The sequence below is a fragment of the Salvelinus namaycush genome, chromosome 29 (genome assembly GCF_016432855.1).
Source record: "Salvelinus namaycush isolate Seneca chromosome 29, SaNama_1.0, whole genome shotgun sequence".
Taxonomy (NCBI): Eukaryota; Metazoa; Chordata; class Actinopteri; order Salmoniformes; family Salmonidae; genus Salvelinus; species Salvelinus namaycush.
The window spans coordinates 25,307,751-25,323,357 of record NC_052335.1 but is presented as its reverse complement, the minus strand read 5'-3'; the positions used below and the strand labels follow the sequence as shown (position 1 = coordinate 25,323,357).

The window sequence follows — 15,607 nt, the reverse complement described above, 5'->3', positions numbered from 1 at the left end:
TTAACAAAAATGTCTAAAAACCTGTTTTTGCTTTGTCATTATGGGACAGTGTGTGTAGATTGATGAAGGGAATGTTTTTATTGAATCAATTTTAGAACAAGGCTGTAACGTAACAAAATGTGGAAAAAGTCAAGGGGTCTGAATACTTTCCAAATGCACTGTACCTCAGTATATTCCCATACCAGATAAAATTATAATCCCTAACACAAAAACGTTGTCTTACTTATACAAATTATAGAATAATAAAAGACAAAGAAACACAAAATACTGAAGTCATGATAAACATGTTGCACTTTCAACCTCATACAAAGTTTATTTTACTTAAGCAGGTTGAAAAAACAAGTCTCATATTTTGCTTGTGTTGTTGTTTGAAAGCGACCTATAAATATCGCATCTCTGTTTAAGACCCAACCCACGTTTCAATACAGGTACTTTTAACAAGCCGAGACATTCTTTTTTTTATCCACAGACACATCATGGATATGCAAGGCATATCTAAAATACATCCCCCGTTAAAATGAATGCAACTTACATTAAATACTTTCAGATAGGTTGTCAGGTTGTGGTGGATTTCTTCTGTAAGGGGTTATGCTGCCATAAAAACTAGGAGGGAGAACGGAGACGTCTACATTATTTTGATACAAGGGTGGCTATTTCTGCCTAAGAGGGTAAAAAACACACTTAGAACTTAGTGATCACAGTCAAATAAATCCTGCTCGTAATTCATAAAAAACGCCAAATTCAGTTCGTAATTCATAAAAAACGCCAAATTCAGTTCGTAATTCATAAAAACGCCAAATTCAGTTCGTAATTCATAAAAACGCCAAATTCAGTTAGTAATTCATAAAAAACGCCAAATTCTGAACATAACTCACACGTCCATCTTTGTTTTTCACATTCTCAAGGACACATGGCCACTAGCCAGTAAGGAAGACAGGTCAGGGTCAGACTAACCAACGGGAGGACTGGACTGTGGGAGGAGGACACACACACACACACTGACCAGGCAGCCCAGGGGAGGGTCCGAGGGGCCCTGAGAGCAATAGAAAGAAACATATTTCACACCCCTCACTGGCCTCCCCTCCCATCAGGCTCAGTGGAACACAAGGCAATAGGAGGTTACTGTACAGGACTCACACCTCAAGAAGCATCCTTTCTGACCCAAAGGATGGCTGACCATTGAGAGCTAGAAGCCCACTCCTCTGCCCTCTGTGTTCACTGAACCTAGGGCAATCACAACCTCAGGACTACAGCTCTTTATGGACAGAGAGGGTAGATGGATGCTGATTGCTTTGGTCTGCTATCAAAGAATATACTGTAAAGATGTGCAAACATATGGGCACAGAGACTTTCCATAACAGCCTGCTTGAGTGCACACCTTATTGTCCATTCCATGTTATCAGCAGTGTGTCTATGACGCAACATGCAGGTATACAGTAAAACACAGGTCTCTTTACAGTACAAAGTAAAACAAGATCCACTGGAACCTACAGGGCCCAGGTGCTGGTGGGCGGGGGCACCTAGGTTGAGATCATAGCTGTCATAGGGCAGAGGGACGAGGAGAGAGAGATGGCAAATGCTTTGCAGGTAGGGTTTGGGTTTCAGTCCAGACTACAGGTGACCCGGAACAGTAGAGGAGGAGAACAGGGGATATGACATGGGGACAGTTTGTTTGTGTCTCTGCAGCATGAGCCAGGTAGGGGCCAGCTTGTGGATCATCATGAGGTGCCCTGTCTCTTCGGTTGTTGAGCGCGGATCAGTTCCAGCTGCTTTTTGCACTTCTGGTAGTAGGTGGACAGAGACTTATTCTCCTCCTGCAACTTCTTGTGCTCCTGGACCAGGCGGGACGTGTTCTGCTGGTCCTTCTCATCTTGGTCCAGTTCAGCGATCAACTCCTTCCTGGAGATATAGATTGGTATTATTTACACAAACTCAGCAAAAAAAGAAATGTCCCTTTTTCAGGACCCTGTCTTTCAAAGAAAATTCGCAAAAATCCCAATAACTTCACAGATCTTCATTATAAAGGGTTTAAACACTGTTTCCCATGCCGATTCAATGAACCATAAACAATTAATGAACATGCACCTGTGGAACAGTCGTTAAGAAACTAACAGCTTACAGATGATAGGCAATTAAGGTCACAGTTATGAAAACGTAGGACACTAAAGAGGCCTTTTTGCTGACTCTGAAAAATACCAAAAGAAAGATGCCCAGGGTCCCTGCTCATCTGCGTGAACATGCCTTAGGCATGCTGCAAGGAGGCATGAGGACTGCAGATGTGGCCAGGGCAATAAATGGCAATGTCTGTACTGTGAGACGCCTAAGACAGCGCTACAGGGAGACAGGACGGACAGCTGATCGTCCTCGCAGTGGCAGACCACGTATAACAACACCTGCACAGGATCGGTACATCCGAATACATCACACCTGCGGAACAGGTACAGGATGGCAACAACAACTGCCCGAGTTTCACCAGGAATGTAAAATCCCTCCATCAGTGCTCAGACTGTCCGCAATAGGCAGAGAGGCTGGACTGAGGGCTTGTAGGCCTGTTGTAAGGCAGGTCCTCACCATACATTACCGGCAACAATGTCGCCTATGGGCACAAACCCACCGTCGCTGGACCAGACAGGACTGGAAAAAAGTGCTCTTCACTGACGAGTCGCGGTTTTGTCTCACCGGGGGTGATGGTCGGATTCGTGTTTATCGTCAAAGGAATGAGCGTTATACCAAGGCCTGTACTCTGGAGCGGGATCGATTTGGAGGTGGAGGGTCCGCCATAGTCTGGGGCGGGGTGTGTCACAGCATCATTGGACTGAGCTTGTTGTCATTGCAGGCAATCTCAACGCTGTGCGTTACAGGGAAGACATCCTCCTCCCTCATGTGGCACCCTTCCTGCAGGCTCATCCTGACATGACCCTCCAGCATGACAATGCCACCAGCCATACCTCTCGTTCTGTGCGTGATTTCCTGCAAGACAGGAATGTCAGTGTTCTGCCAAGGCCAGCGAAGAGCCCAAATATCAATCCCATTGAGCACGTCTGGGACCTGTTGTATCAGAGGGTGAGGGCTAGGGCCAATTCCCCCAGAAATGTCCGGGAACTTGCAGGTGTCTAGGTGGAAGTGGGGTAATATCTCACAGCAAGAACTGGCAAATCTGGTGCAGTCCATGAGGAGGAGATGCACTGCAGTACTTAATGCAGCTGGTGGCCACACCAGATACTGACTGTTACTTTTGATTTTGACCTCCCCTTTGTTCAGGGACACATTATTCCATTTGTTAGTCACATGTCTGTGGAAGTTGTTCAGTTTATGTCTCAGTTGTTGAATCTTATGTTCATGCAAATATTTACACGTGAAGTTTGCTGAAAATAAACGCAGTTGACAGTGACAGGACGTTTATTTTATTTTTTTACATGTGCCACAATGGTGCACTTTACAATACAGAAAACTTAATTGCAGTGCAGTTTACATAAGAAAATACAAACATGACTAAGATTAAAAAGAGAAAGGCATCGGAGAGGAAAGCATACAGAATGAGAACAAGAAAAAAAGGAAAGGGATATGCCATTAAAGCTGCAATATGTAACTTTTTGGACGACCCAACCACATTCACATAGAAATGTGGTTAGAGCGTTGGGCCAGTAACCGAAAGGTTGCTGGATCGAATCCCCGAGCTGACAAAGTGAAAATCTGTCGTTCTGCCCCTGAACAAGGCAGTTAGCCCACTGTTCCCCGGTATCTGTTCTATGTGCCCCTTTTCTATGCTTCCTGTTCTTTAAGTTTTGTTTTTGTGTCATCTACTTTTGGTTTTGTAAACCAGCTTCAAACAGCTGAAAATACAATATTTTTGGTTTAATGAAAAGATATTTCACAGCGGTTTAGAGGGAACAATGACTCTCTACACCAGTGGTTTTCAACTGGTTTTGTCTGGGGACCAACGTTTGACAGTCACAATGAAGTCACAACCCAATATTATGGACTGTTGATGATTACATTTGCAGCTGCCTTCTTGGGCAGGTTTCACTTGCAAAATAGACTCAATGATGTTATTAAAGAAAGTCATTACACAGCCATATTAACTGAGAACACATGTATTATCAATTCAAGAGAATAAGCCATTTAATTAGGCGACCAGTTCAGGAGTGGGGTGTAATACATGATCAGACTCAGTAACACATACCAGTTTTTAAAATAGAAGAAACAACAATCATTAGGAATTCTTTATTATTAATTACCATCTGAATAGTTTCACAACTTTGAATTTATTTTTAAAGGTGTATGTTTTTTAACCATTTAAATAAAGTATAATATGAATGTTAGAATTAATTAACATTGAACAATAACTCCTTAAGCTGTTTTTTTATCGTGTGTGTGGTCTATCAGTGGGAAAGCTGGGGGGGTTTCTTTAGTTTGATAAATTCACTGAAGTTTGGGGTGATGGTTGACAGGGCAACTCGGAGGTCATGCTGGCTGTACAGTTTGTTTCTGCTTTTAGTTTTCAGCACGGCCATAGCAGAGAAGCCACTTTCACACAGATAGGTAGTGCTGAACGGTAGCATGATTCATGACAGGTGAGAGCAGGATACTCTACCATTACGCTGCAGCAGAACTATGGCAGTGTCATTTCCGGGAAGTGCATGCTCAGTCCGCGATCAAATGACAGCTCCACCAGCAGATCCTATTCATTACTTGGCAACGTGACGCTTCCCATCTCCACTCAAAAGGGGTCCCGGGTCCAGTCGTCTAGTCTCCTGTTCTCCTCCGGGAAGTAGTCGTAAAACCTTCCCTGCAGCTTGACAAGATGCTGTTTAACAATTTCTTTTTCAGAGTGTCGCGGTGCCTTACGTTGATCAGATTTTGAATCTCGAAAATCAGCATCGGGAAACATGTCAATCCTCCCATTAGAAACATGATTTGCCCAAACGGTAAGCTTCATCTGGAAGCCATCCACTTTGTCCCTCTGTTCAAATCAATTGTGACCCCTCCCTTGCATTGACACATTGAGCAAATTCAGATGATTAAAAATATCTGCCAGGTAGGCAACTTGCGAGAGCCATTCCTCACAATCGAAATGTTTGAAGCTCATAAAAGCGTGATAAAGCACTGCTGGTGCTCCCTCGCCATATCCCTGCAGAAGACCTGGAAACAACCGCTTTTCGCTCGCATTGTGGAGAGTGGCGTGGAGCTCAGGCATGATGTCCTTCGCTGCCAAAGCCTCCCTGTGTAGGAAGCAGTGGTTCCACGTCGCACTCGGTGCTCTCTTCAGGATCCGCTTTACTACTCCAGAGTGCTGTCCCCGTCATGGCAGCTGCCCCATCTGTGGTCACACCGACACACCCATCCCAGGCAAGTCCCACGGAGCCCAGGAACATATCGATTGTGCTAAAGATAGCCTCTGGAGTGGTGGTGGTGGGCAAATCGGCACTAAAAAGGAACTGCTTCTCGAAGTTATTATCCCAGACGTGTCTGACATAGACCATTAGAATTGCACGGTTAGCCACATCTGTGAATTCATCAAGCTGCAGTGCGTAATGGACATTTGCACTGATGCACTCTGATGTCTGGCACGTTATGTCCCCAGACATGTCCTGGATTCTCCTCCTCATAGTGTCATTGGATAGGGGTATAGTTTTAAGTATGTTGCGGCTGACTCTCCCAAGATTTTAGTTCATTTATCAATCGCAGCAGGGAGTATGAGATCCTCTGCGCTGGTGTGTTTTTTTTGCACTTAGCAATACGCTGGGCCACAAGGTATGATGCACAAAGTGCCTTTTCTTGTACTGTGCAGACGTTCTTCAATGAATCTTGTGAGGCCTCCAGATATTGACAAAAAAAAAAGTCAGCTGTCTTGTCTTTGTGGCTTGGATGCTTGATGCCTTTTCATTTTGGGTTTCACGTTCTCATTAGCTAACAGCTCGTTGCATAGCACCCACTGCGGTCTACACTCACCCTGCCTCTTCTATATAAAACTATATTTGATGAAGTCGGGTGGTATTTTCTCTTCTTGATAGGGACCGGGTTGTCTGCCTTGTTGTTGACGTTGGTAGCAGCAGTAGATGAAGAGGGAGCTGCACGTTTTAAAAACTGGTCCATGATTTTACTCTGACAGCTAGGCTACATGAGTTAAATGACAGCCAACTATCCACACGTGCAATGCCTGCAGAACACCTCTGCGTAGTTAGCTGTCAATCAAGCTAGCTGTCAGAAGAAGATCTGTATTATCTGATTGGACGTGTCAAATTTAAAACAATGTTGCAGAATGACATTTTTATTGGATCAGTGTGTCAAATTAAATATTTATTGGTCACATACACATATTTTGCAGATGTTATTGCAGATGTAGCGAAATGTTTGTGTGTGTGTGTGTGTGTCAAGAAATCTGTCATTTCATTGGATCAGTGTGTGTGTGTGTGTGGGGAGAATTTATTGTATTGGTCAGTGAGTGAGTGCAGCGTGAACACACTCCGAGTCCAAATGTAGCTAGCCATTTCACCACTGCGGACGCACTGCATGTGTTAAGTCAGCAACAATAAGCGGTGCAGCGGTGCCCTTTCAAAATAATGTTATTTTTATTTCATTTTATTATTCTTGCACAAGTCCCGCGACCCTTTAAAATCCTCCCGTCACCCCCCAGTTGAGAATCACAGCTCTACACTATCCATTGCTTGTTTTGGCACAAACTGAAATTAGGCGAATTATTACAATTTTAACAACCAGGAAATGGAGGCGCAATTTCTGCATATCGCACCTTTAAGTAATAATAAAAATGTGATTAAGACAACTGTGAATTACTCTGTGCTTGAACAGAGGAATAGCATCACATGCAATAAGCACAGCTTAGGCTGGTGGATGACGAAGCACCAAAGCATCCAATCGCTTGTGAGAAAACCGCTGATTCCACAAATGTGGTAATTCCTTGCTAAAGTCATGGTCTATGAATAGGAGATTAGCTCTTCATCCAAACACAGCCAGTTGTTCCACTACGCTTGACTTGCACAGCTTAGCAGGCCTGTTTGAATTTCATTGGTCATCTAAATTAGTAATTGCCTTTGGGTGGACCTCTGCCCTCAGCAGTCATATGCCCAAGTCTAAATACATGTTTCACATCTGATGGAGCTGCTTGTTCTGTTAGTCACAAGACAGCCCACCCCCTTAAACGAGGAGACATTTTTGTCTGCTTGGATCGCACAGATGTGTATGGTCACATTCAGCAGGGCCTACAGTACAGACTAGAGTTAATTACACTGAACACTGAGCGCTAACAGAATGAAAGAACAGCGCATTACCTCAGCCCTTTGGTGGTGGCTGAACACTTGCCCTACAAGATGGAGAGGTACAGTAAAGGTTCACTATTTACCTTCTCTGGATCAGCAAGGCGATTTCTGTCTGCACTTTTAGGTACTCCTGGGCCATTTTACAGTGCTGCTCAAACACAGCCATGGACTCTTTGGAGTTTGGGCAAGGAGCGAGGGGCTGAAAATAAACCATGCGATTAATTGATTTGGAAGCATATATCCAGTTAGATGATATAAATACATTTTTAGAGTTTATCAGATTCATCAGAGCTTTTAAAAATATACAAAATATCTCACCGCCGTTGCAAGTGGATATTTATACAGACATTCCTCTTTTTAGATAGCATCATTTTCTCAGAGGTTATCCTGCCCTAATTGAATTAGTCAATTTGCAGTGTCCTTGAAATCATCTTTGAGTGTGGAAAACATCAACATTTCAATTAAAACAAAATAGCAAATCAAAACACACACAAAAAAAAATCAAGATTCACTGTGACACCATATTGTTTTTGGACAGGTCCACACAAACAGTTGAATGGGATGGGAGTGGGAACAAGATGTATCGTGGTATAAAATAATGCTTAACATTAGCAGGACAGGGACAGGGGAGGTCCGGTATGAAATGATTCCCTACCTGCAGCTGGTGGTCCAGAGTGAGATATGCCATGGGAATGGAGTTGTCTGAGCCGTTGGTATCTGGGCAGGAGAGAGCAAGACTCATGTTTTTTTGTTGCTCTGACAGTGACAGTAGTGGACTCGGTGTAAGCCGAGTCCACTGGGCAGGCACACAGTTATCAATAGACACCAGAAGTCCTTCAACAGAAATAGACCCTTGTCTTTTTGCATATCCCAACTCCCCCTTCAGAGAGTGGGGTCACGGCCAGGGTCTGCCATCATCAACGGTGACCCTGGAACAATTAGGGTTAAGGCCTTGCTCAAGGGCAGATTTTTCACCTTGTCGCCTCGGGGATTGGAACTAGCTACCTTTTGGTTACTGGCCCAGTGCTCTAACCCGCTAGGCTACCTGCCACCAATACTACTGTACCTGTGGGGTCATCGGGAGAGAAGCTATAGCCTCTGCTGCTGGTCTTATCAGGCGGCATCATCCTCACACTGGGACTGGAGGACCTGCTGCTGTTCCGGCTCCCCTGTAACAGACCAACAACACTGTCAATCACTCATACAGCCAATCGTAGAAGATCAGAGGTGGAAACACGTGCACAAAATGGCCCTTTAATTTTTTTTTTTTTTTTTTAAGCCATTTGGCAGACGCTTTTATCCAAAGCGACTCACAGTCGTGCGTGCATACATTTTACAAGTGGGTGGCCTTGGGAATTGAACCCACAATCCTGGCGTTACAAGCGTCATGGTTTATCAACTGAGCCATACAGGACGGCTATTGCTTTTGTCCACTGAGCACAAAACACCAGAACCTCAAGCAAAGTCAACAATTATTTTTGCTGTCATCCCATGGCTTCAGACGGCAACAAAATCCCACATGGCAATCCTGAGCCTCATTCAGTGGGGTGAAACAACGTATAATTTGTGAAGTAAAGTGTGTAAAACAAAGTCTAAAGTCTGTCTGGGGTTATGTACACCCTCCCGAAAGAGAGAAACATGTAAGAAAACCTGAGGAAAACACTCAGTTCCACTACTGGGAATTCACGAGTTGATCTCCACAGATAACCTTGTGCAAAAATGTATCAGACAAGAACAATACAAATATAAATCAATACATGTCCAGAGTCTAGTTTCTCATTAAACTAAAACGGGAATTTTGCTACTGCAAAAAAATGCACAGGGAGCCAAGAGAATGTTCTTTCTACACCTGGAATATATTCATCTTCGCAACAGTGACATTCTCCATTACATCACTTAGCTTTTCCGCCATTGGACACCATGTTTGATCGAGCATGCATCAAATCCTCCGAGGAAGCAAAACACGATCAGTTAAAATGCAATGCAATTCACAGAGAGAGAAAAGATACTATACCACAAAAAAGCTTTTGAGAAAGCTTTCATAACATGCATTTCCCCCTCTGTGAAAGGCTTATGTACGGTGTTACACTAGTCAATCCAGGCCTTGTCCTACAGTAGAGCATCAAATCTGGCTGTCCTACTGTAGAGCACCTCACCTGGCTGTCCTACTGTAGAGCACCTCACCTGGCTGTCCTACTGTAGAGCACCTCACCTGGCTGTCCTACTGTAGAGCACCTCACCTGGCTGTCCTACTGTAGAGCACCTCACCTGGCTGTCCTACTGTAGAGCACCTCACCTGGCTGTCCTACTGTAGAGCACCTCACCTGGCTATCCCACTGTAGAGCATTTTACCTGGCTGTCCTACTGTAGAGCATTTTACCTGGCTGTCCTACTGTAGAACATCTTACCTACCTGTCCTACTGTAGAGCATCTTACCTGGCTGGACTCTGTGCCGACCCCAGGGAGGTCCTGTACAGATCTCCGTCTCTGCGCCTCACAGGTGGCTGTGGACAAGATGGAGAGATAGAGGAACCGTTAAAACCTAGAGACAGTTCCAGGGGGACTTGTCTGTCGTCTGTCCGCGTCTGCCTTAGGTCTGTGAAAAGTGGGGTATCCAAACCACAGAGCCACACAGAGACAGGACATTTGCACAGATTTAACCCCTGACTCCTTGGCCAGTCACATGTGCTCTGGTATGCCCATAGCATGACCATAGCGCAGTAGTCATCCCTCTCAACCCACACAATAACACGGCACAACACACACACACCTACCACATGAATAGCTAGGCCTCACTGTGTCACGTGTTTGTGCAGATCTGCTTGTTTGGGGGGGGGGGGGGGGGGATGTGAGTAAGGGATGCTGGTGATGGGAAACTAGGGTATTTTAGGTCTCATAGCACATTGAGACAAGACAAGGCCAACGGGCTGAACAGCACAATCAGGTCTGGTCTGTCCATGATCTGCACCCTGCCACCACTCCTTCATCCCCAGCCAAGGTAAACCTGAGGTTGGCTCTGACCTGCCTGACATCGTCAGAATTACAGGTGAAATTCCAGCCATCTGGCAGTTAGAAGTATTATTAGTTCGATCTATGCTGGAGAATTATGAACAATGTCTTCAGAGTCGGAATATTCAGCTGCTGTAAATTTTCTGGCGATGGGAGCACTGGAGGTCTTTTTTACCCTCCGCACACCCCTTGGCATCAATCCCAGACCCAACATTTGAACTACTGCAACAAGGGAAATATTTAAGGTGGAAACCATAAAAAACAATTTGGGACAATTGAAATTATTAGAAATGTAACTAAACAATACCCTCAACTGATTTTTTTCCCCTTCTAAACTACAAACTACAAAATTGTGAATGCATAACTTTTTACATGATATGGAAGCTAACATCTAAAACTACCTGGAATGTAGGTTTACAAGACGTGGCACCAGAGGGAAAATGGATGTGGGAAATTGCCCCGGTCTATTTTCTGGTAAAGTAGGTCTAAGCACTGGTCTAACCATTTTAACTTGACCTCTCTTGTTGCACAAAACTCCAAAACAAATAGACACTACACACACGCAGACACACGCAGACACACACACACACACAGAGAGAAACAAACAATACACTGAATGTTGGATTGAGACAAATGCTTATTTGTCACTGCAGTAATTGTTGATCTAGGCCTATAAAGTGCCTTCAGAAAGTATTCATACCCATTCGACGTATCCCATATTTTGTTGTGTTACAGCCTGAATTCAAAATGGAAGTTAGAAAATGTATTGAAAATCAAACACAGAAATATCTAATTTACATAAGTATTCACACCCCTGAGTCACCACATGTAAGAATCACCTTTGGCAGGGATTACAGCTGAGTCTTTCTTGGTCTCTAGTTAGATTGTACAATATTTGCACATTATTCTTTGAAAAAAATTATTCAAGCTCTGTCAAATTGGTTGTTGATCATTCCATGAGTCATTTTCAAATCTTACTACTCGGGAACATTGAACGTGGTCTGTGCAAGCAATTCCAGTGTATATTTGGCCTTCTGATTTAGGGTAGTGTCTTGCTGAAAGGTGAATTTGTCTCCCAGTGTCTGTTGGAAAGTAGACTGAACCAGGTTTTTCTCTAGGATTTTGCCTATGCTTAGATCTATTCCATTTATTTTGATCTTAAACTCCTAAGTCAATGACAAGCATGCAAATAACATAATGCAGCCACCACCCTGCTTGAAAATATGAAGTGGTACTCAGTGATGTGTTGTTATTGCTCCAAACATAACACTTTGTGTTCAATACATAGTTACTTTCTTTGCCAAATGTTTTGCAGTTTTACTTAAGTGCCTTATTGCATACAGGATGCATGTTAGGAATATTTTGATTCTGCACAGTCTTCCTTTTCACTCTGTCATTTAGCTTAGTATTGTGCTGGAACTACAATGTTGTTGATGCATCCTCAATTCTCCCATTATCACAGTCATTAAACTGGAACTGTTTAAAAGTCACCATTGGCCTCATGGTGAAATCCCTTAGTTCAGTTAAAGGAGCGGACGGAAACCACTAGGAAGGACACCTGTATCTTTGTAATGACTGGGTGTATTGATACACCATCCAAAGTGTAATTAACAACTTCACCATGCAGAAAAAGGGATATTCAATGTTTTTATTTTTACCCATCTACCAATAGGTGCCCTTCTTTGCGATGCATTGGAAAACCTCCCTGGTCTTTCTGGTTGAATCTGTGTTGGAAATTCACTGATAGACATTACAGATGTGTGGGGTACAAGGAAGAGGTAGTCATTCAAAAATCATGTTAAACACTATTGCACACAGAGTCCATGCAACTTGTGACATTTTTACTCATTAACTTATTTAAGCTTGCCATAACAAAATAGTTGAATACTTAGACATTTCAGCTTTTTATTTTTAATAAAATGTGTAAAAATGTCTAAAAACCTAATTCCAATTTGACATTATGGGTATTGTGTGTAGGCCAGTGACATAAAAACTCAATTTAATCCATTTTAAATTCAGGCTGTAACACAACACATTGAAAAGGTCAAGTGGCGTGAATACTTTCTGAAGTCACTGTAGATCAGAATAAGGTCCTGTTATTGTGATTGTTGTTTTGCGTGTAAAAATAATATACTTTGCTGCTGTCAAGTATGTACAATATGGCAACAGAGGTGCTTGCGAGCATAGCCATTTGAAGTCACACCCTACTATGAGAACACTGAATAGACATTTTAATTAGAATGCCAATCCAGAACTTCAAAAAACTTGAGTAATGCTTCATACTAATTAAACTACTAAATGGAAACTGGGTTCAAATGAACTGAAGAAATGAGTGACATCTAGGTGTGCCACATACAGTGATAACAACCTTGTCATACATTTAATATCCCCTTACGTCAGCCCCCTCCTTTAGTCACTGATTAATTAACTACTCATTCGACATGTCTCTCGCAGCTCCTCCTTCCTAAATAGAAAGGCCTTTTTTTGTTTGAAATCCAGTGCTGCTGTCCCCGTTTCCTTCATACTCATCTGGGGTGGTAATAATAGCTGTGACCCTCAATGTGAGGTAAATCAATCAAATCGACAAAGTTAATGGATGCAAAGAGAGAGAAAAAAAATGTTGCCAAGCTTTTAACAGACGTCCTCTATGCATGAAAGACAAGGACGAGCTGAGAGAGGAGCTCAACTCCAGACAGAGCAAGCCAAGTCAACCAATTTACTCCCTGCATGCCTGCAGCAAAGCCAGAAGGACATCTGAGAAACAGACAGGGCCATGAGTTATGAATCTTATCACATCCATTTCACCCCCCCTTCTGATGGCATGATGATAAAAATAACCTGATGACATGCCCCTTAATCAACAGCCTATTATATTGTTTTTGCACATCAGGCTAACACGTTTGGATTCATCCATGAATCTGGATTAGATATGTTGATTAAAAGATGGATCTGTGTGAATTGAAACAGCTTGATCAGCATCTTGTGCCTGAAGGGTGAAACACAGATAAGACCGCCACCATGTGTAACTCATGTCCCTCTTAACGTCTAACAAAACCACAAAAGACAGAGGAAAAAGAGAACTGTGTGTGTTACTCCAGGTTTATCATCATCCATAGCCTCAATACTGATTTGTATTGAGTCATCACTGGTGGTAATATCCCCTTACTAAATCATATCCCCTTACTTCAATTCAATTGTAAATTGTCAAGGCAGAATATAAGAACTGCATGCCAAATGGCACCCTAATCCATTTTTAGTACTCTACTTTTGACCAGGGCCCATAGGGCCTCTATAGGGAATAGGGTGATATTTGAGACGGATCGACTACAAGCGGCCCCTGTAGCCTGTGAGACCTGGAGTAACAGACACTAAAGGCCCAGCAGTGTCAGAGCAACACACTGATTCAGTTCAGCCAAGCCAGCTATACCCAGGGTACCAGGTAGCCTGGTGGTCCGCACTGGTACCTGTGACGACGATCTTGGGAACGTCCAGAATGGTGCCAAATGACGCTGTTTTACGGTGGCCTCGTTTATACTGGGGACGTGCTGCAACAAATACACACACATAGCTGGCGTACACATGCAGACGAAGAGAGGGCCCAGAGCTGGAGCATACATGTCAGACGCTGCTCTCTTCTCGCTACCCTCTAGACTGTATTGACATGCAGAGCACATACATGCACAATGCACGGGCAACATGCATCCTGTCCTGAGGTTGGTTGGTTAATATGACAACACAGTGCTAGCGATGCTGCATAGGAAGTCTCAGCACAGACATGACAGGCATTTGGTTAACAAACAGTTTGACTGTACCAATAGAATATGTATGATAAATGGAATAAAATAAATTGATCAAACCATATTGATGGCACCAAATACTGTAATATATAGTAACCATTGAGGAGCACTGAAGATAAACAGATGATAAAGCTAAATATATTACATTTTAAACTAATATTTATATGATATACCATATACAGCATCAACAATGTGAAATAATTATATACAATAAGACAGACAACTGAAGACATTTCACAGAAAACAGTCTCACATTAAGCTGAAAAGAAAGCGTGAGGAAAAACCCTGACAAATATAGACTAAGGCTAATTGTAGCTTACTCATGCCTTGGACGCTTAATTTTGACAAGGCAGATGATGAATACAAGGCATTCTCTCTGGCTGTGTTTAGACAGGCAGCCCAATTCTGATCTTTTTGTTCCACTAATTGGTCTTTGGAACAATAAGATCAGCTCTGAAAAAGATCCGATGTGATTTGTCAAAAGACCAATTAGTGGAAGAAAGATCAGAATTGGGCTGCCTGTCTATAAAGCTCAGCCTCTGAGCCTTAGATCTGTGTGAAGAAGGGGAGATGACTGGCACCAGTGCTGAGGGGCATATGGAGGAGCTTACATGAGTGAGGCATCACCTCGGAGATGAAAGCAGATGAAATGCATCTTGACAGACAGGGAGACATGATTTACATTGAAGTCATTTTAGCAGAAACTCTTATCCAAAGCAACTTACAATACCAGTCAAAAGTTTGGACACACCTACTCATTCCAGGGTTTTTCTTTATTTGTACTATTTTCTACATTGCAGAATAATAGTGAAGACATCAAAACTATGAAATAACACACATGGAATCATGTAGTAACCAAAAAAAAAGTGTTAAACAAATCAAAATATATTTTAGGTTCTTCAAAGTAATAGTTGTGGAAAAAGTACCCAACTATCATACTTGAGTAAAAGTAAAGATACCCTAATAGTAAATTACTCAAGTAAAAGTGGCCCAGTAAAATTCTACTTGAGTAAAACTATAAAAGTATTTGGTTTAAAATATACTTAAGTATCAAAAGTAAAAATAATTTCAAATTCCTTATATTAAGCAAACCAGATGGCACCATTTTCTTGTTGTTTTTTTTTACCAACATTCAGACAATTTACAAACGAAGCATGTGCGTTTAGTGATTCCGCCAGATCAGAGGCAGTAGGGATGACCAGGGATGTTCGGTTGATAAGTGCGTGAATTTGACTATTTTCCTGTCCTGCTAAGCATTCACTTAACGAGTACTTTTGGGTGTCAAGGAAAATGTATGGAGTAAAAAGTACAATATTTTCTTAAGGAATGTAGTGAAGTAAAAGTAGTCAAAAATATAAATAGTAAAGTAAAGTACAGATACCCCAAAAAACAACTTAAGTAGCACATTAAAGTATTTTTACCTAATATTTTTACCTTTGCAGTGGTACTTATACCACTGCAAAGTAGCCACCCTTTATCCTTGATGACAGCTTTGAACTCTTGGCATTCTCTCAACCAGCTTCA

General features: G+C 42.5%; 1 protein-coding gene across 3 annotated transcripts in view; it reads right to left on the bottom strand.

Moving 5' to 3' along the window:
* Positions 1 to 287: 287 nt before the first annotated feature.
* LOC120024287 (mitogen-activated protein kinase kinase kinase 7-like) overlaps positions 288 to 15,607 on the bottom strand; it is a 29,535-nt gene continuing 14,215 nt past the window's right edge. For 2 of the 3 annotated variants that reach the window (XM_038968487.1, XM_038968490.1), the window contains 6 exons: positions 13,751 to 13,831; positions 9,714 to 9,781; positions 8,344 to 8,446; positions 7,933 to 7,994; positions 7,361 to 7,476; positions 288 to 1,899 (listed from right to left, as the gene is read on the bottom strand). In XM_038968487.1, coding sequence (XP_038824415.1) covers positions 1,719 to 1,899; positions 7,361 to 7,476; positions 7,933 to 7,994; positions 8,344 to 8,446; positions 9,714 to 9,781; positions 13,751 to 13,831 — 611 coding nt within the window. In that variant the 3' untranslated portion in view covers positions 288 to 1,718. The remainder of the gene's footprint in view (positions 1,900 to 7,360; positions 7,477 to 7,932; positions 7,995 to 8,343; positions 8,447 to 9,713; positions 9,782 to 13,750; positions 13,832 to 15,607) is intronic. The other variant, XM_038968488.1, reaches the window with a different exon arrangement.